Source organism: Aulonocara stuartgranti, assembly GCF_965226115.1.
Source record: "Aulonocara stuartgranti genome assembly, chromosome: 5".
Lineage (NCBI taxonomy): Eukaryota > Metazoa > Chordata > Actinopteri > Cichliformes > Cichlidae > Aulonocara > Aulonocara stuartgranti.
The window spans coordinates 13,109,722-13,132,630 of NC_138943.1; the positions used below are offsets into that span (position 1 = coordinate 13,109,722).

Sequence of the window (22,909 nt, forward strand, 5' to 3'; positions counted from 1 at the left end):
CAAAATAAAGTGTTTTCGAAGAGGGACAGGAGCAAAATCACACAGGCAGAGAGGCAGAAAGGAACCAAGAACTTGCAGTTACTAAAAACCTAAGCATTAATGTCACTCAGCACAGAGAAAGATAACTAATAACTAATAATAAAATCATATACATTGACAAGAACCAACACCACCAAGTTCAAGGTCACTGTGGATTTATGTTTTATAAAATAGTTATCAATAAAGTCACGATGAATGGCTAAAAGGGCTCCATAAAGGCACAGAATGTCAAATAGAGTGACATAAACCAACAACAGGTGAAATAATGATTACTGATGTTGAATGATGCAGATTACTTATCAAATGACATATAGGTTACAATTAAGTGCTTAGTCTGTGACCTCGAAGTGTCTTTTGTTGTAAAGCTGTAGTCCTCTGTCCATCCAAACCAGACTCTCACCCTTATGTAGCTTGTCAGTGTTATGTTGCTTATGGGCTAACTGTGCCCCCTTCTGAAAAATAAAAATTCAAGTATAATTCAAAAGTACTTCTTAGCTGGTATGACAAGTATGTGTCTGATTGTCTCCCTTTGAGTGGATGTGACATTCCTTTTCCAGGATTTTGATGTATTTGTTTTTTTCTTTCTAACAGGGATGATGTGCATTAATAAACATTGCAGTAAATGTCCCAGAGTTAACCATAGGCTTGTTTTCTTCTGTAGCGCTTGGCCAGATCTTAAAAAGGCTGTTTAAAAATAAAGCAATATAATATCGACATTGTACAAATAATCAATAAGCAATGTTTTGTAAGCATAGAACGTCTTTCTGCTGCTTTTTATATGACCACCTTAAATTAAACAAATAGATAAAAAAAAAACAGATAAAGCATTTAATGATGGAGTTAAACTATTTTATTGACAGCTGGAATAGAATAACAATACACCAAATTGTGCATTTACTCAACAATATAACGGTTTCCCAAAGAATCTGCAAATATATGTGTTTTAAATGACAGCGCAGTGACTAAAACTAAAGTTACAACATTTTGTCACTCTTCTGATAACATTCAGGACTTCAAGTCAGTAAAACATGAGCAACAAATGGAAAGCAATGCATATGGACTTTTGCAGCTTTTTTGTACTTTAATGCTAACGATTGTTAATGCTATTCTACTGGAATAAAGTAAATAAAAAAAATGCAATATACTTACAAATCAGTATTTCAAATATTTAAACAGATTGGCAATTCTTAAAATATGGCGTTTAAATAGATACCTGGCAAAATACCTTACTGTTACTGCTGTTAATGTTCTAGTAGCAAAAATTGCAAGTGCAACAATAAAGACAATGAAGAAAGAAAATGGATAGGTTTATTTATCTAATGAAAGTGTAGCTGACAAAAACAATTTTTCCCTGGATAAATGCTCGTCACTAAGGAAAACTTTTCCAGTAACATTGCTTCCAGACGTTGCCCATATTACATGTCCTTGAAAACATAAGAAGGCCTGTAAAACTGTTTTATACTACGCATCTTAAAACCAAAACATCGCCTTCCCTTATTATGTTAGGGGTCTTGGGAATATGTATGGTTTAGACAATTCTCATATGCCTTTAGAAGACATCACCACATGATTTAAAGAATAGAATTTAAGGCTGTGAATTTTTTAATATGATGGCTTTGTATCACTGAGGAAATAAAACAACCATGTTTGCAAAACAGTGAGTTAAGACTTGTGTAGAACTGAATGACTGAGATATAATCTAGAAAGATGAGAGCTAAATCTACACCAAACAGTCATAAAATAAAAACAGTAACAACAAAATAGAACAAAAAAAAAAGCAAAACAAAACCAAAAGAAAAGAAAAAAACAAAGTTATGATTTCTCATGGCACTTTGATTCTCACTTGGTTCACCGAACTGTGTAATGTATTAAGTCATGGTAATATGAAATGCTTTGAACGCGATAATCTACCAGATGGTGTGTGAGGGAAAACATTTATGAGGGTTAGCTTTGGGCTGTGAGGCAGTTGGGGGCTCTAAGAAGGAAAGAAATAAAGCTTGTGGATCGCTGTCTCTGCAGCACAGCGGACTGGAGGAGATGTGCTGCTTTTGGGATCCACCAGCCACTGTTTCATAATAGCCACAGAGGAGCAGCATCTTCCCTTTCATCCACCCACTCATCCACCTCTTCCCTGTGAGAGAACATAATTTGATATGTCGAGAAACATACACACTGTCACTCTAAAGAAAACGATTCAAGGAGTGCTTGCTTTCTTTCTAATGAGTAAAATCTCATGTACTTCAGAGGGGAAAGATATGGCTGATTTTAGCAGATAACAGAAATTTTTTTCTTTTCTTCTTCAAAGGTAAATCTTTCCAGTGTCACTTTTAGGTTGATCTGCAAAAACAGACACAGACTTAACCCATTGTACACCAAGGTTAGCTCGGTGTTTTATTGACTACTACATGAAAAAGTAGTTCTCCAGTTTACACATATTGAAGCTATTTGCTGACATTTAAACACAAACTACATAATCTCTGTTAAAATGGGGCAAAACATTAACTATCTTTTGGCCTATTTTAATTTACAATTTAAGTAAGAGATATTTGTCATTATTAAGGATGTTTTGTTTACCTCAAAATTTTGGAGGATTCCCCTGAGGTCATAAACCCTAGGCATATACGTTTTATCACTACAACTTGGTGTTGGGCCTAAAAGACTTTTGGCATAGTGGTCATTTATCGCTGACACAGCACACTTAACCACACCAGACTAGCATTCTGTGCTGAGTCTTTAGAAAGTATGCATTTTTCTGACAGTCCAAAATATCCCCAAATGAATTGTATTATTGAATGTACTTAATATTCAGTGCCACAAGCTGTGCTTGTACATTATATCATCACTAATCTTATCAGCTGCTTAGCAGCAGAAAGTCTGGCCTGCCAGGAAGCATAATATTCATATTTGACTATTTTATTTTAAAGAATGTGATTTTTTTTAAGAATTTGATTTTCAACTGTCTCGACATATCTGCTCTTCATTGATTTATTTTTAAAGTTAATATAAATAAAGACCGAAGGAGCACATGACTCATCTTAATATACTACTGTTTGCTATAACCAGGTGAATGGCAGTTTATAATGTGTAAAAGCCAGCAGCAGCCAAAGGAGCAGGTATGTAAAAATTACACCCTAAAAAATATGAGCAAAAACACACAAGAAGCTTAATACATGTAACAAAATCGTTCCCCTACAGTTTTCTTCATTTCTTGGGCATTGGTCCCAAATGGCACCATGTATACAATCAAGTACCACTAATATATAAAAAGTAAGGTCTGGTTTTGCAGAATTACAACCTTAACAGTGTAAAAGGACCTCGGCAAGATAGGATTAGTGGGGGCTTTTTGTTTTGTTTAAACACCTCATTTGAAACATAAAAGTAAAACGAGGTGCATCCAAACATCAACAGATAAACAACAGCACAGTTTAGAAAATATGTTTTGATAAGAAATGGGTCAAAATGGTTGAATCTATCCTGTAAAATATGTTTTTATTGTTTTATTATTAGTAGTTTTTTTGCTCAATTTGTTCATTTGTTCAGTATATCAGAAATTCATTAAGAACATATGCACAGATTTCTATTTCCATAGATGACACTAAAGTTGTTTTAAATAATGGATTGAAATGTCTTTTTCTCTCTTTTCTTGCCCTGCGTTGATCACTTAGTGTGCCAATTCTCATTCCTTAGCCCTGGCAAAAATGTGTATTGTGTGTTTAAGGCCTCTACTTACATTACAATTGATAGAAGTACACAATTAACATCCAAGTGGCAGACACAATCAAAACATGGAGGAATGCAAAAACATACATTTTTGGTCCTGAACATGTCAACAATAACATTAACAGACTTCATCAGGTCAATCATTTGCCTTCAAAACTACACAGTGTCACTGACTAACTCAAAGTGATGAAGGCGAATCATTGCATGAGAAAATTTACACAATGATTATTAACAGTTACTCTTAATCCTGGTAAGAAGGCTGGCATATAAACTGTCTCTCAGACACTTACAGAATTATTATTATTATTATTAACAATATTATTATTAATATTAATATTATTCGAATAATAAATCATACCCCAAATTCACACAAATGACTGCATCTGTAGACGTCATAAAAACCCCATTATTTCCTGCATGCATCGCACACTACTGCTGTCATGTTTCTCCACTGGAGAGGGGAAATTTTGGGAAACTTGTTTAAAGTTTAATATGGTACAGTTAACAATTGTCTCTTTGATAAATGCTTTATAAACATCTGTTCCTTTATGTTGCACAGGGAGCGGCTGCAGGTTAGAGATAGAGAGGTGGGAAACTTCAGTGATGTTTTTTTACATCACTCCTGGCTGCCATTAGATAAATCTAAATCATTTGGATGCATGTATCCTGCTTATGGCTTGGTGAACGACTGAATCCCAGTTTTGTGAAACTGGCTTTCATTGAATCAAAACTGGGAAAACAACCCATTACCCATCAAATATCTAATCTAATCTCTGTTTTGGCACAAAAAGCACTAATACAAACACATTCCTTGAGTGAAAGTAAGGGGAGTTCATTATTTTATATCTAATTATATATTAATTTTATATATTTGTATATATGTATGTATGGTACATACAGAGTTCTAACACTTTTTTACAGATATAAGACACTACATGACAGTTTTGTTGAAAAAACATTGAAAAAAATAAAATGACATTTTTCTGGAAGTGATTTTCAGTTTCTGCATTCAATGTCATTTGTCTGCACATGCAACAAATGGACACGTTAAGACATTTTTTTTCAAAGTAAAAGTTTGGAATTGCACATTTAAAAAAAAAAGTCCCTTTATGCCTCATGATGAATTCAATTGTTTTGTTTTCAATGATGAATCTTACCACAGCGAAAATCACTACTTACTCATGTCATTTTTCTGTCAAGTAACAGACAAATACAGTGAGTGGATGCTTTCTGATTATTGCTTTACAGAATTTTGTTAAACAGTTTGGAACTAAATGCAGCATTAATATCCCTGCAACACTGCTACTGGCAAAAGAGAGGCAATTTTAGAGGCCCCTTTTTAGAGTAAAATTGCTCCAAATTGGGTGATTTGATTAAATTAAAAGCAGATTTAATAAAAATTTGGTTCTGAAATTTTCATTCAAAGTAAAAAAAAACCAAAAACAATAAATTAATTAATGAAATAAACTGGCTTAAAATCTTCATATTAGAATGTTTTATTAATTTAGAAAAAAAAAAACAATTAGTCACCTTTATCATTATCTAAATACATTTGCTACATATTTTGACCCCCACTATCATTGGGTCTTAACCCAATGTACTGTATTTCACTAGTCTTCCTGCTGTGTAGCATGTAGTTCATGCTTAGTCTTATCAAGTTGTTTGTTAATTAGAAGTTTAAATTAGTCATGCGAATGCTACCAGCTAATGCTACAATCTTACAGTAACTAACAAGAATATCACTTCCCTCTTTCAGAGCTTTGACATTAACCACCTCAGCCATGATAAGTTAACTTTGGCTCACTCCAGAAGACACTAACAATATTTACACATAAAAAGACATTAAGAATCATAAAGTGCCCAAATGAAATACATATGCTTTTGCGTTTCAATAAACTATGAATTTCTCTACAGTGTGCACATTGTGTTTCCTTTAATTCCACCTATTTTTGTGTCCTTTTCTGAAGTCCACAAAACCTGACGCCAGTCCACTCAGATCCTTTGTTTGGATGATGCAAAGTACATTTCATGCTTCCTTCCTCTCTTTCCTTTTTTCCTCTGTACTGAGTGGTAGCATGGCTAATCACCAGGTGCCTTGACGTTCTGTGGATTAGGACTGTAATTTAGAATAAAGGGGGTGATTCTCTGCACAGCCTGAATGTTGCTGTCAGATGTTATAAGTGGTTGTTTTTGTGCCTCCCTCATAATGGCACATGCCGCAAGGTAATTGAAGAAAAGGAAGAAGAAGACACTTGCTGGTAAAAATTGGCACAGTATAAACTGTTATTAGAGAACTGTTAGCCAACGCTTTAAAAATAGCGGGGAGGAATCTATTTCTACAGTATTAGCTAAAAAGAAACTACACTTAAACTGGGATGTACAGCAATGTGTTAAGTCAGTGACGTCAGATTGCTATTGCATTTGCTTGTTGTTTGTCAGTGCTACAGCTCAGATACAAAACTACCTCCTGTATTCTATGTGAATGTGGAATGTGAAAACTATATTAAACTAAATAAGAGTAAAACACCTTCAACATGAGCCCATTAAACCCTGGTTGTTTCTTGCCAGGCGGATGTAGACGGTGTCCTCATAAAGGTTAACATAATTTAATCATGCTAAGATCATGCATTTATGGTTATTTGGTTTGAATTCTAATTCTAATCTAATACGATATAATGCATGCATAAAATCCAATTTAGTGTGGTTGTGAAACTATCAAACTAGCATTTTCATAACGATATTCAAGAGGAAGGAGTCAAATGTTTTCACATATCACACCGCCTGAAGTGATTCAGGTTGGTGGACTTTGATTACATCTGGTGCCATACTCTGGAAATCTCTAATTGAACATAATCGGTGTGCTGTTGATTCAAGAAACACCCAGCTATTTTTTTTAAACCCAAAGGATACATGTTTTTATGTGCTTGATTCCAAACACAACAGTAACTGATGTGATTGAAAAGCACCTTCCAAAAATGGTGACAAAACAATCTGCAAAATCAGCTAATACCAAGATTCATTGCAATTTAAAAAGTACATGCTTTGGGGTTATAATGAGACACGTTTTTTTTTTAAACTCATAATGTGGTAGTTCTTCTTCTAAGCCATATAAATTCACTCTTTGACCACTTTATACCTTGTATTCCAGGTAAATGTAGTTAACAGGAGAGAAAGCCAGGACTAGCCCTGACCCACAAAATCAGTTCCAAATCTTCATCCTTCCAGTAGATGATGGGGGTTTCATTCATATTTCTACCTCTCAGATTCTCTACATTTTACCAAATAAAGTGAACAATGATGGGCCAAACGTGTGACACAAGAAATGTAATACAGGTCAAGTGCTAAAAACCAGGTAATGTCTTGGTCAGTTACAACACTTAACTTTATATATTCTTTGAAAGCCTCTCAAGTTGCTATGCACACATTCATTCGCCATCAATGTTCCCTCAAAATGAGATGGTGGTTTGTCAAACAATTTGAGGACAGTCTCACTTTCTCCTAGGACTCGTGGGTAGACAATAACACTCAGAAGCTGCCCAGCCCCTTAATGAAGACACAGAAAGACAACAAGCAGTCCTGGGATGGGGAATTGAATGTAGGCTGTAAAGAAGGGCTGTAGCTGAAGCGAGCTGAGCCTGGAGTCTATCGTGGTCCCAATAGGATGTAATCAATGTCGGCAACCAAACCCTTCTTTGAAGTATCCTCATTAAGAAGGTTTTTGTTTTTTCTTTATAGAGCTCTGAAGAGAAAAAAAAATTCCGGGGGGCGGTCGGTTGCAACAACAAAAGAAATGTACTTCCCATGAGTCTCGGGAAATAGTCTGATACAATATCAAAGAATTATAACACATTTCCAATGAGAACCAGCATGACCAACTGGTTTGTAAATTGATTTCCAAATTAGGGAAGTGATTCATTCCCCAGTGTAGCTGGGCCTGTCGAAGTAGCCTTGAGTGAGATACTTTACATCTACCTGCTCCAGGGACAGCACTGCCTGGCTGACCCAGGTGCAGCAATGCAGGGTTTACAAAAACTCTGTACTTGGTTGAAGCAATGGAAACTTAGCCGCAACATCAAAACTATACATTTCTGCGTGAGTCTTATGATCGCTCACAACAGGGCCCAATGGTGCTCTCCAATGACATCTGGGATGAATGGCGGATGAGCGGTGCCATTGTTGGATCCACCATGGAGGAGGTAGGGAAAAGCTTGTACCAGCCGATAACCATTGTGCTGAGGTCCAGCTCCTCCAGTAGGATTCGAGCTACACCCATGAAGCATTTGCGGTCCATCCGTCCATAGTTGCCCCAAACAATAACCTGTGGAAGAGAGTCGTAATATAGAGTTAGAAGGTAAGACTCTAAAATATACTAAAATATATTCCTATAATAAAAACCAGAATGTTTATTTCCTGCATTTGTAATTACATATAGACTCAGGAAGGGATAGAATGCATGTTTACAGAGCCTACTTCAAGACTGAAAACAAAATAAAGGAATAAGGTTAATAAGTTGCCTTGCTCATCTGTACTAAACCCATCAGTCTTGATAGTTATTCTCTCTGGTACAGCAGCAGAGAGAAGAGTTAGGTGTCAATAAAACTAAATAAAGAGGTGCTGTGCACGAGAGAGAGGGATGATGGTAGTGTTTGGAATCCTGTGTGTGTTTGTACTTTTGTTGTCCTCTGCCTCCTGACATCCTGATAACATCAGGACTCATCTCAGACCACCCAGCAGCTTGTCAAGGAGTGGACAAAATAATCAATATCCTTCAGCAAATGTGTCCACTCATGTTTTGGTCTTGTGTGTCTGTACATCCCAGCACACTGATTTCCTTGATATATGTTAGTGTGTGTCTGCAAGTGATTTCCACAGAGACTCAATGGTCAAATCTATTTCAACCTAGTCTTCTGCTTTTCAAAGAAGGATAATCTATTTCTTTTTCTGATTTTTCTTCAAAAAAGATCTTAACCTTAACCTCTACAAATTAGGAAAGCGACATTGGTAATGGGAGAAGTGAGAGTTAAAACAGCAGAAACCAGTTGTTTGTTAGCTATGGAGGATGACATCTGCAGTGTCCAAGATCCAAAGTTTGCACTCTCTAGGAATAAGAGAAATGCTCGGAGAACAAGGCAGAATCAGTGCTAGATCTCACTAATGTTTCTGGGCCCGAATGGGAGCAAATCCCTCCAGTGGGAAGCTTTCTTAGGCAGCGTAAACAGAAAGATTAATACCCATTATTTTGGAATAACCACTAAGTTTAATAACTGTTTGAGGGTCGTGTCAGAAGAGATTAGGTTAAGACAGGCTGAATTTGAACACTGATGCCAGGTTGACGTTGATCTATAAGCAATGGCACTGGACAGAATTACCTCACCTTGTTAAGTAAGGGTATGTTACAATAAATATTTACATGTCTGTGGTCTAGAATATAAAAGTCACATATAACCTAGTGAGATTATTCCAAATAGCCAGCATGTCATTTTCTAATCCGCTGACAGTTTGACAGCAGAACCTCCCCCTAGTTTGAAGAGACAGCTTAATAATAAATGATTGAAAAGAGTCAGATAAAAGACACATACTGGAAACATACACAAAGTAAACCCTGGATCTGTTTTTAATAATAATCAAAGAAAGAAGAAAATAACTGTAGTATAAATTTAGGAATTCAGTAACAGCTGCCACTCATTTTTGTTGTTTTGTTGTTTATTGACACCGAGTAAAACATCATCTGCCTTTAACGACTTCATTTCAGATTCCAAAATGCTTGTTGTGTTGCATCCTCTGCTTCCGGTTGTATTCTGTGTTATTTTACTTTGTGCCTTGTTGTGAACATTAGTTCATCGTGGCTTTCTGTGCTGTGCATCACCTCATTGTTTCCCTTTTACATTACTGTCTTGAGTCTATTCCCCCTCAGCCTTCTTCCTTGTAATACCCTCATGTTTCTGAGTCTCCCTGGTTGTTTTCTCCTCCTGACTATATCTTTTCTTGAGCTCATTGCTTTCAATTTTTTTCACCATGTTGGACTCATCTACCTCACTGTGCAGTGTTTTATATTAGTATCACTGTAAATAAATAAAGCACAATTTCATTCTGTCACCCACGCAGGCCCTTGGTGTTCACTTCAAGTTATTTTTGGCAGTGTGACAAATGAAGTCTCATTTTAGTTAATTAACAAATCATTATAAAGTGATCATGCAGGGTGGTACTCTATTTAACAACTTTTATGCCCACCCCCTAACCATGAATTTGGTGAATCATTACACACTTTGTCGTCATGCGCCATATAAAATCTTAATTTACCCCTTATAGCCATGCCTCATTTATAAAATGTTCAGAATGGGGACATGGGAGAATGTTTTTTTATGATGTCAAAATAAAAGTTGACAAACAGCTGTTAGTTAGATTTCGCACTTGATATGTTTTGGAAAGGCTGGAAAAATAGCTGAAAAAGCTGAGAGTTGGTTTTGGGCACAAGTAGTAAGTTTCTCAGTGACTTTTCAGTGTAGACTTAAGCAGCTTTTTGCTTTGCTAGATCAGTAAGTGACAAATTGAAAAGTGCTGCTGATTTCAGCGATTTTCATTATCCAGTGTGAATGAGTTTGATGAAACTCGAAGGACAGCGACATGACAGCAGCTAATTAAGAGGGAGGCGTTTAGTGGCTAATTACACAGTGACGGGAGCAGCAGAGCAGCCAGAGCAAGAGCTGCAAGTCTCTCCACTGAACACTATACTATTTTTACCTGCTGATTATTGATGGGAAAAAAATACATAAAAGGGTAATATTCTGGCAGTTGAGACGCCAGAAAAAATGCTCTAAAATAACAGAAATGTATCATTGCATTAACTCACATCAACTTTCTGTAATTAAAATGTAGTTTTTAGCTTTAAGTTACATGAGCTCTTGTGTATTTTTTGTCTGTTTTATGTTAAATAGCGGTATTTACTTGTTAAAACAGTTACCTAATAATATAGCCAAACACTGCTATAATATAAATACCCAGGCCAAAAATGACAGAATATTATTGTTATTAGTTGGAATTTTTTTCAAAATCGTGTACATTTAATCCCTATTAAATGTTAGGAAAAAGATATACTATGCTTAAATAGAATTGAAAACACTTTTATAAAAACTATTAAGTGGATTTATCATAACAGCAATGGCCTGGTCTTTACATGTAATTTTACATACATGTATAACTCTTGAATATTTAGTAAATCTGTGCTCCCACAAATACTTATAATAGATTTGACTTTTTAAAAAGGTATTGACATTTTTTTTATGCTAGATGCATTTTCTGATGAAATCCCAAAAGGATTTGTGTCTTACCTTTTTTAAAAATTTCAGAAAGTGTTATTACATGTAAATTATACTGTTAATTTCCATTTAATTAACAATCCTATCATGTAAGAAGAGTGTACTGGATATTAATGGATATTATATTACAGAATGATGAAAATGTGAACTCTGAAACACCAATGACATATTTAATTCCTGTTTAATATTCAATTCTGTTTACAAATAGACCTTTACAAAAAAAACCAATTGCTCTTCTTTCAACATTTTTGATGACAAAACTTGAAATTATGTGTTACATTTTAGACAAATGAAAGTGCTCTGTGCCAAATAGCTTTTAGGGAGCCACGCAACCAAAACAAAACAAAAAACAAAAATATCTATCAATTAAACTTAGGGCACCTGAAACTTAGAATCACACATAACAAAACCCTTGTAAAAATAGTGTGAAAAATAAAGTCACAATTTTATGTAAAAAACAAAACAAAACGCATTTTCTTTAAAAAAAAAATCCAAATTTTGGATTTATTCACAGTTACAGGTTTTTCACAATATTGTAGATTAGACACGTAAATTCACAGCTTATTTTTTGTATTCGTCAGGAATCCTTTTGCTGCGCATTAAGCTTTGTTGTTAACTTGTTGACAAATCAAAGTGATCTGTACCAATGATTGTTCCACAGTTGACAGTCATTGGAAGCCATGAGGGTGTTTTAGGTGTAAGGACACTGCAAGCTGATGCTCTCATACAGAATTCATGTTTCTTTAATAGATATATTTTCTTCACAAAGATGACACAAAATGTCTATGGATGCTAACTTTCGAAGCACCTCCAACTTTGGCCCACTGTACTTCTTATTTAGCACTTTCATAAAATATTGAATGGTTCCATGATATGATTAGCCTGCAATAGAATCAGCATTCTCTGTATTTTCTGCTGATGCCCAAATTGAATGTTCTGTGTAACGAACTGCATGGCACGTCAAGTTAGGTGTATCTTACCTGGACCACTTTCCCCTGTGGACTCTCAGAGAAGACCAGGACCTGGTTGTAGAGAGGATCCAGAGATTTTCTCACTGATTTCGTCTTCTTCTTGGCCACACAGATTCCATTCTCCAGAAGATAAACTTTAATGTAGGCTGCTAGAATGACAGCAAACACATAGATTTGACTGATTAATTTCTAGTTTTTCAGTATATGATAAAAAAATATGCTCATCTTGTTGAGACTAAAAGATCTTCCAACACACTGTCTGGGCATTTGTCACATACAGTGTGTTTTGAACAGATGCTATAAAATAATGACTAACAAATAATGGTGTGCAATATGACATAAAGTACAATGCTGTTAAAAGTGCTGTTTTGATATGTAGAACTAAGCAGGATAAACAGCTAAATTTCCCTTTGTTTAAAGTGGCCCAAAAAAAGGTGAACTACCTTGGTCACTTTATTACTGAGCAAATGAATGATGATGATGACATATAGAGACAACGGTGTAAGCTCTATGTGCAGGCAAATACTATTGCACGCAAATTCAGCTTTTGTTCACTTCCAGTTAAAGTGGCTTTGTTAAAGCATATTGTACACTGCTATATACTGCCCCCCTTGTGGTCATCCTACAAACAATGTAGCATGCAGAAGCTGCATGTTGCATATAATGATGCGATGAGAATCCTTTGCAGGATACCTAGAAGGGGTAGTGCCAGCCAGATGTTTGCAGCTGTGGGTGTTTGGACTTTTAAAGCACTTTTAAGAAAGTTAATGTTCAATTTTAGAGAATGACTGGATGGTTCGAGTAACAGTATAATTTTAGCACTCGCAGATCCGACAGTGAGTGGTTCCCGTTACTCATCCAGTCTGAGAAAGCACTGGTTGAAGTGTTTGTGTATTTATTGATTTCTTTTAAGTAATTGTGTTTTAGGTATATTACGGTTTTATATTTTTACAAATGTTTTATATGTTATATATTTATTTATATATATAAATATATATATATATATATTTATATATATAAATATATATATATATATATTTTTTAAAAGTTTATACCTTGTGTTTTGGGGAGGGGGAGGGCTTGTGTGTGTGTGTCTCTGTCTTGTTTCTATGGACATGAAGTCTGCCAATTGAATTGAATTGAATACTCCTTATAATGTACAAATGGAATTTGGAGGCTGAACTGAGATGAACCAAACAGTTAATCGTGTCAGTACTGAATTGTGAATGAAGCTGTAATGTTGTATAATCACATCAACAAGCCTAAGATGAAAGCACAACACATGAATGTGTAACCCTCGAATGTTCTAAGATACCTGTGGTGATGCTCCCATCTAACCTTGCAAAATACAGGCTAGGGAACAAGCTTATTGTTCAAAATTTTGCTGTTCACAGTGACCAGAAAGTAAGGAGAAAGTTCCAATCATCTGTATATTTTGAAAAGAAAAATGATAAAAACTGAAAACTATGATTTATGATCATTCATGATCACTTGACCAGCTGTCAGAATAAAAGCATCTACTACTGTTTGTACAGGTTTAAAGAAGAAATATTGGCTAATAATAACATATGGTTTCGCTAACAGCATTCTAATGTAAGTTTACAGTACTGGAGCTTACACACAGGTCACAGCTTTCTGTCTAGTGTGCTGATAACAGGATAGAAATAATTCAGACACTGGCTCACTAAAATCTGCAGGCAAAACCTCACTTGTCTTTACACTGTACACGGAGTTCCTTTTATCTCTATACCTCCCTTGTCATGACCATGTTTTTCTTTCAGTTACAATATAGTGGTCTATGCTGATTTGTTTGCTTTCCTCTGTTTATTTTCCTATTCTCTTTTATCTCTCCTTCATAGTTTTTTTCCCAGATACTTTTTGTTCCATTTCGGTGAAGGTGTTTAGCTCTTATCCAGTTGGGATTGATGCCTGCTTTAGTATTGTGCAGCGGCGAGGCGCTACAATCAAAGTCAACAATATGATCATTCTGACCAGAGGAGGCATTTAATACTGGACTGTATCTATGGATTAAAATCTGAAGTCAGAGCATCAAGATGCACATTTCACTACTGCATGAGCAAAGACAAATGCAGTTTTTACTTATTTAGTGCATCGCCTGCTTCTGCTCCATTCCCCCCTTCACTCGTCTATTTTTTATATTGTCAAGCACAAAAAGTATGTTTTTGGAAGCTATATCCCATTAGTATTAAATATGCCCTACAGGCTGTTGTGTATGTGAAACTATTTGCTGGCTTGTAAAGCATTCATGTGGAGTACAAACAGAAGTAAAGCAGCTTTATAAATGTTAAATTTCGACTCAAAACACCTCACGTTATGGTATAAATGGTATTCTCTGAAAAACAGAGCTCAAAGACTGATCACAGACAAACCTGGAGGTCCCTTTGAACCTGGTTTCATGGTGAGGCCTCTGGCCTGGACGACCTCCACCTCCAGTCCCCCATTCCGCTCCATCAGTCCAATCTCTACATCACCTGATTGGGTGAAAAAATGAGATTAAAGGAGGTGAATATTAGCCCAACAATTAGTAAATAGTTTTAGAAGAAGATACTAAAATGGATGTGAGACATAATCGTGTAAGATCACTTGGTAACTTCAAGTCAGTTGCTAGACATGTCCAAACTATCCATCATGTATAAAAATGTACATCCTGCACTGGTTTGTCAAATGCCTTTTACACATTGTGACCATGGCCGTGTCATATTATGAAGGTGATTCTGAATGAGAAGCCAGTCACACTGTATGAGCAATCACAGAAGGATCCTTTGACTTATGTCCTATTTTACTTTGCATGGGACCATATCCTACTAAATTAATATCTGACTGCATCAAATAAGTGAAACTAGAGTACAAGACCGTAGTTTCACTTATTGTTTTCTCAAACACTCTCTAGACCTCAGTTCAGTTTGACTTCTTTGCACAACCAGAGAACCAGAGAAATGGCTCTGGTTGACCATTAGAAAGAATAAAAGTACTTGACACATTAGCATTCCTTTTCAGACCCAGAACCCAAATCCATTTTTTATATACGATCCAACTTCCAAACCAAATCTTGGAGCCAAGGAAAAGACGGTCCCAAAGCAAGTTCAGTTTACTGTAAGAGCAAAATACTGCATCACATAGAGCACACTTCTCTCTGTCCAAACGTTCTGCATATTATGTTTTCTGTAGCAATAAACCCAACCAACAATAAAAATCATGGTAAGTTACTTATTAATAGAGTAATAATATAAAGGCTTAATATAAAAACTATTTAGAGATTCTGAAATATCTTGTTGGTCTCCCAACATCAAGCTCCTTGAATTATGTTAAGCAAAATGGTGTGAACTTCAATACAAGCATCTCTGAAGCTTTCTTTTTAATAAGTCATGGTTTTGGTTCAGTCTTAACACTATAATTTATCCCAGTCAGCTGGCTCCTCACAGAAAAAAGCCATAAAGACAGTAAAACATGTAAGAGACAAAGCTTTTACTGCTAAATAAGTAAATATATCATTCATATGTACTCTCTAATCATAGCTCTGTCTGCGTTTTCTTCCAATAATGATCTGCATTTTTTATATTAAAATTGCGTGCACATTGCAATAATTTCTCTCATTAGAAGTAACTTTGGAATAAAAGTTTTAACTAAATGTCCCCAAAATGACAAATGTATTCCTTTGAAAGTGACACAGCTCAGATGAAAGCCAAGTTATTCTGGGTTCTCTGACATTATATAATGTTGGACCAGGCAGCAGGTTTGGAGTGGAGCTGGTCCAGTCAGTGTCACTGTTGTTGGGCCAAGGACACTGTCTGGCTGCCAGTGAGGAAACTGACCCACTTACAGTAAATCACTGCTGTAGAGGACAGACTTCATGCAATATATCCAGTATATACAGCCTGGAAATGAATAAGTGAAGTGCTGGAGATGATGAGAAAAACAGTAAGACTGCTGATTTGTGAGGCACTTTCTTTGCCAATGTAAAATGATTTTAAGGAACCATTTGGTTCAGTTTTATGAGTATAAAGCTTTTTTTTTTTCTTTTTAATTTTCTGACCCAGCCTGTATATCAAAAATGGAAAACACATTTTTATTCTACAGAAACAGAAATGTAAGAAATTGAATTGGCTGTAGCAAAATAATTAAAACTCCAGTCTTCTCTTACCCATGGATGTTGTCGCCAGTGTCTGTCGCCCAACAAACTGGGCTGGTCCCATCCCATCCAGGAAGTCACTGAACTGAGCATCGGATGCCAGACACATGCCACTGTAGTTAAGACTGCAGAGGGAACAAAAAAGCAGGCAGACAAAGACACGGATGGTTAAACATGACCAGACAGTGCTTAATGCAGTTCAATTAGCAGAAGAAAGTGAGTGACTGAAAGATAATGAGACAATGGAAGAGAGGAGTAACAGAATAGGGACAAAAGCAATCCAGAGGAATAACGAGATAGGGACTGAAAAAAAGAAAGAAAGAAAGAAAGAAAAGGCTGATAACCGAATACCATTTATCACTCCCCTTTCAGGTTAGTTAAACTCACAAAATTTTAATTGGCTTCCTGAAACTAGGCTCAGATGTTGGCTCTAGAGTTTGACCCCATGTGTCCTTATTTTGTGTGGTTTTTATGTGTATACAAATCGGCTCAAAGTGCTTTGGTGGCAAACAGCCAGGTAGTAAATATGTGTGTGAGTGTGTGGGTTTATTTGTTCTATGAGCAATAGACGACAGCACTTTTCTTCCATTGCTCTACGAGTCTAACATGATGTGTAAATAAAAACATACCAATGCACTCTCAAAAGTAGGAGCATAGTAAAAGTCAGTTTTCGTCCCTACAGTTTAAGTCTACACAGATATACCCCTCAAGGCTAAAAGCTGGACCTCCACTGTGTACCAAAAACATCCCAGGCAGCAGTGATGTGTCATGATTTATACATTTTAATGGCCTAATCACTGTGACTTTCACCTTGTAGTTAGTTAACACAATAAAAAGGACACCTTTCAGCTATCTTGTATTTTTAAAAAAACATTAATATAGTTCACTAACAGAATAACTTCTTTAGCTAAATTCAGTGTTGTGGATATATTATTTGAATATCTGAATATATTTGATAAGTAATCAGTCTACTAAAGAAACAACATTATGTAATGCTGAAGAACCAACATGAGTCATGAGTAAATTATTACTTTCAACCCTGTCTGAGCTACCAGCTTATTTTCATAGAGGTTATCCTTGCTTCTATGAAAGGACTGAGACAGTGACCTCTGTCTCTGTGCTGGGGGTCAGGGTCAGGGATTTACTTCCTCCTCTCTTCATTTCTTTTGCTGCTTGTTCCAGGACAAAGCTCTCTTTTCATGGACTTTCGTGTCTTTGTACAAGTTGATGGTTTTGCCACAGTAGAGAATAGCCTGCATGCATCACTGTTTGCAGTGTTTTCATTTACAGCTGTAATGTACTTCTCACTCACTGCAGCATGTCGCTGCTCAGTGGTGAGCCACGTGATCACAGGAAAACTAAACACAGCAGAGAAGGGAGGAGGAGGTGGAGCACAGTGTGCCTGCATGACAGGAGAAGTGTTTATGCTGGTATCGATCCAATACCAGTACCAGCGATGGTATCGGTACTATCGATATTTAGATCGCTCTACCCACCTCTACCATGATGACAAACTGCTGTACCTCTAAAGGGCCATTTATGCAGAAAGTGAATAGCAGTAATGTGGCATCTATACAGGGTACAGTAATTTTAACAAATGACAAGGAGAAAAACACAATGGTGACATTGGAGTAGACAGGTCCCTGGTTAAACTTTTCCAACTTAGAGTTAAGCGACTGAAGAAATTTCCAATGAAAGCAAAGTGACTGGACCACACTGGACCACCTAGAAATGGCATTACACCCTCAGGAACTGGAAGCGCCTTGTGCAGATTTCTGTGTTGATTTTAATTCCAGAGGAAGTTTGGAGCTCTCCAGTTACTGAGTCAGTTGAGTGTTGGTGACTTTTACGCACTATGCCCCTCAACACTTGACAATCCAACTCTGTCGCTTGTAAAACACTGGCCAAAAGTTGGGACACACTGCAAACTTTTGCCTGGCACTATATTTGTAGTAAAATGCATGCATGCATTTTTGAAGAATTCATTTAAATCTGTAGGAACTTGGTATGTTTAAAAAGAGGCCTATGAGGCAGGCAGTGTTTGTATGCCTTTGAATGACACTGTACATGATGTAAAAGGTCACACAGACATACTGTATATATATTGTATCTGTATCTGAGGTGTGAGTGACAATTGTGAGGGTAACACAACCTTGAAGCATGCATAAAATTGAACAATGAACTTTTCGTAACTTGGACGGTGGCAATAATTTAATTTAACGACAAATGTGCAATGTGACTACTGGTTCTGTAGAGAATTTATTCATTACTCAAAAAACATTTAAGAGAGTGGGGAAAGTAGTATATGTCACATAATTCACCATTCTCTAACAGCCACTTGGAGCCAGTGGCAGTCAACCCATTCTGTCGTTTAGTTACGAGGACATGTTGGTTCTAAATAAAGTCATTAGCCATGTTCCCAACCAGAGACTGAGCAAAGAAAGACAGGAAAGATTAACTACACACATCCCTCTCTCACTGTCATTTCTTTTCCTTTCACCTCTCCTCCTTCTCTCCAGAGCTCTCATTAGTCTCTTTCTTTCCTCCTTTTTCTCAGATTATGCAGTTTGCAGCTGTTTCGAGCCCCACGAGATAACATTCTCTCCTTGTCTCTACTTTTATCTCTTTTCCATACCCCTCTCTTCTTCTTCTTCCCCTCTTTAACCTACATGTTTTTCCACCTTGCCTTCACTTTGATATTTTATCATACTTTATGGTTGCTCAATTTTAAATTATCCCCACTTTCACAAGAGTGCTTGGGTGCACATATAAGGAACAAATCATTATATATTTTTTTAAACTAGACACTCAATGCTGACTTTGTCTTCAGTTATTAGATTGTTCGAGCAAAGTCATACAAAAGCACAAAGTCTAACCTTTAATACTAACTGCAAACCAAGTATGCAAATGCTTCATTACAAAATAATTTAGAAGTCGTTCAGTGCAATAAAGGAAAGCAATTATTTAAATTAGTAATTTACATTCAGGTGGCAGCATATAATAAGTAATGACATGTCAATTTTAGGGGATGAAAGATAATCCCAAACTCTCATTTGCATCTCGTTACTTTATCTTTTCCCCTGTGTTGTTTGTATACATCCCATGGACGCTTGGGATCTGGGAAGTTTGGACACCAGATCAGGATCTTGAGCTTTTTGTTGTGTAACTTCAAGTCATTCTTGGACAGCTTATGTGGTGCATTGTCCTTCTTGGAGAAATTGCATCTGAAAAAAAATATTTAAGTGGGTTTTAAGTAACATGCACAAATACCAGGAGGTTTCCAAGCAGAACCTTGCATTATCATGTAATGATCAACATTATTCACTTCGAGTGTCAGTGGTTTTATGTGGTAGCATGCTGGTCTATGTATATCACAGCATGTTTTTTTTTCTTCTTTTGTTTTGTTTCTGTGACCATAATGCATGAATGTAATATGCAAAGTATTAAAGTGCTGCATATATGCAATTAACATAATACATCAATTAATATGTTTGTATACTGAAGAAATTACATTCCTAATGAGGTAAAAACCTTTGTATATGTGTATCATGAGTACGCATGCAAAGATATTAGTCAAACAACATTAGCTGAGTGGGTATTACTGGGTGATAAATTCCTGAGCTTTAGATTATGTTAGTGTGTGGGGCACATCTGGGGATTACACTGCTGTTTCGCAGAAATATGACGTTCAATGCAAACCGCAAGTGGGAAACCGATGGGAACTTTGCATAAATATAAGATCTCATACTACTCAGTTTTTTGTAATGCACTGGAATTTAGAACAACAACAACCTTTCATTAAAGTTAAATAAATATGGAAATATATTTGCAGATTTTACAAATATATTGGTAAAAAAAAATCTGTCTTTCTGTTGTTAAAATATCATTTGAACAGAACTACATTTATGTTTTCTGTCATCATTGTCATAAGCTCCACACATACTGCACTAAAATTTAAAGCGTCACAGTGCAGCTGAAGCACTGCTTTGCACCGCTGACAAAGGATTGGTTGTCAGGAGTACATTATAATTTTACAACATGAACCCAGTAAAATGTCAACATGTTTTTTCCTGGATATTTTTTAAAATGATGTCTCCTTTTAGAAAGAGTCACAGTTGTGTGTCTCTCTTACACAAAGACACGCATTTCCATTTACCTCAGTTTCCACAGTGAATGTGTGCGTGCATTGGATCCTGAATGGCTCCCACCATAAATCAATAAGCTCATAAGTGTGACTGGATGGTGTTAGCTAACAAAGTGCTTATTCATGACTGTGCATAGAGAATGATGGAGCTTTTCAATCAGCAGACTGAGCCAGACAGCTGACGTAAAGACTGAAATACAGACAGGAAGATGAGCAGTGGTTTGCTGCGGATGATTTAAATGATGCAGTGAGTCAACTGTTGCCAGCTTAATGAGTCAACTGTTGTTCCCTTTAATGTTTTGTTGCTTGCAGCATGGTGCATGCACAGATTTTAAAGGCCCCTTCTGTTTCTGGTTTTATATGATTTTTAATGTGCTTTTAATATATAAAAAAAAGAACTGAAAGAAAAAACTAAATGAGACAATCATGGAGAATAGAGCTGAACATACTGGAACACCAGTTAGTTACACAATCTATGTGATCTGGTATCTTTTGAACATTGATAGCATTGATTTCCCCAATGTATTTTCCATGTGGGTTATGTTTACAAGAATTATTTTTCATTAACACAAATATGTACAAATTATGTTCATTTCAGTTTGAAAAAGACAATGATCAGTCACAGGATTTAAGATAGAAATATATCTTCCTTGTTCTTGTGTAGAATTAGGGATGTCAAGCATATTGACATTGTTTTGGAAATCTTAAAATGGGAGATAATATAAAGTAAAAACGTATTACTATGGAGCTTGTCTGTTTATCTATATTAAACCAAATAACAAAATACAGAGAAGGTAAAATTCTTTAGATTTCTGTCACAACATACACCTTTTTATCTTGCACAAAATAATCAATATTGAACATTAAAAAAAACACTTGAACTTACCTCAATATGACGACACTTACACTAAATGGAAAAAAGTCCTGGGCGACCTGAGTTGTTCTGAGCTATTGTGTAAGTTATCTTTTGTTTACATTTGTCATATCAACCATGTATAGTATGAACAAAGATGGTAATGGAGCCTGGTGAGTCTGCAAGGCACAGCACTTTGGGACCATGAAGAACATTCTGGGTGTTTTCATAGGATAACAAATTTTATCTAATATTAACCATGTTTCATGTCACATTTGTCAGGGAACTGGGTCTGTGACCCACTATTTTTGAGGGGGTTTTTTTAATTGTTTTTGCAAAACAATTCAAATACATTTTGGTGGTGCATGTCGACATTTTTATGTCGGACAATCACTTCAATAGAAATACATATCAGCAATGTCTGTGACCCAGGTGGCATTGCTTTTTAAACTATTTTTAAATTAATAGTGTGTGGTATAAGTGGTAAAAGGCAGAGCTCCATTTAGGTAAGCTAGACAACATATGACGTGATGCGATGTGTGCTGTGTTTTCAGCTAAAGTGACTTGGATGTGGAAGAGCAGTAAAGACTGCAGAGTTTGAATAAGCTAAATCAAAGAGCCTCGTGTGAACACAGATTTTCTTGCACTCTTTCTCCTTCTAAAACTCTCTTTGTCATTTTTTTTTTTATCTGTGCCTGTAATGCCTTCATTAATTTTTTTTTTACCTCACAGTTATTAAGGCTTCACTGTGGACTTCTAGGAAACAATCAATTAGGTTGTCTTCTTCTTCTTTTCATATAGTTGTGTATGTTGGCTCTGACTGACATCTTCTGTTTGATTTATTCATCATTAAAAAAGGATTTGCTTCTGCTACTAAAGAATAAATAAGCTAGCATCATTAAAATCTAGCTAATGAATTCGTTTTTTTTCCCATACTATGCAAAGTAATCCATGTTTTTAAGCAGAAGCTCATAAACAACGTATTTGCATATTCCAAATATAAATGGAATATTAATATGCACACAAACACACTCAATGATGCAATCATCCTCTCGTTATTTTCGTCCCTCCTCTGTTCCTCTGTAAACCCTCCCAGCCTACATCAGTCTGTCTGACTTGTCTTGTTATGTAACAGTAGGAATTCAAGCTGGTAGCCAGGTTGGCAGTTATCTGCATGTGTCCGTGTGTGTGTGTATGAGCGTGTTCAGTAGTACTACACTATTACTGCTGATGTCATAGGTGCTCTGTATGCTCTCTCTCTCTCTCTCTCTCTCTCTCCCTGTGCATCAAAGACATTGCTGATGTTTTTCCTGTATGACAGGTAATAGAAACACAGCAACACGAGGAAGAAAATAACCTGAAAACACAAAGGCGTGACAGCATCTTCTGATTGCAAAACCTCAACCAAAGGAATCAAATCTCTGAAATTCCAATACACTAAAATATATTCCTTTTTTCATTTTAAGTTTGAATGAACTGAATTTGAATCCTTGCAAAAATGTGCTATTTTCAAAATAGTCTCAGTAGTTTTACTGATATAGTTTAAAGTGCAAATAGATTGTCCAACATCCAAAATGAATTCAGAAGAAAGAAGAAGAGAAATAACGAGTTAACATAAACCAGTGACACACTCCAGGGCCTGATCAACCCTGGTAGGGCCTCCTTGGATGCGGGTGTCTAGTGATAATGGCCGAAACACCCGATGAATCCAAGGTC

The 22,909-nt window shown here is 36.1% G+C and overlaps 1 protein-coding gene across 1 annotated transcript in view; it reads right to left on the reverse strand.

The window, feature by feature from the left end:
• Positions 1 to 881: 881 nt before the first annotated feature.
• The window catches only part of rims4 (regulating synaptic membrane exocytosis 4), a 58,696-nt gene continuing 36,668 nt past the window's right edge, over positions 882 to 22,909 (reverse strand). Inside the window, exons 5-8 of the mRNA XM_082534225.1 lie at positions 16,209 to 16,321; positions 14,437 to 14,538; positions 12,056 to 12,195; positions 882 to 8,077 (exon numbers count right to left, since the gene is read on the reverse strand). Of these exons, the coding sequence (XP_082390351.1) occupies positions 7,859 to 8,077; positions 12,056 to 12,195; positions 14,437 to 14,538; positions 16,209 to 16,321 (574 nt within the window). The 3' untranslated portion in view covers positions 882 to 7,858. The remainder of the gene's footprint in view (positions 8,078 to 12,055; positions 12,196 to 14,436; positions 14,539 to 16,208; positions 16,322 to 22,909) is intronic.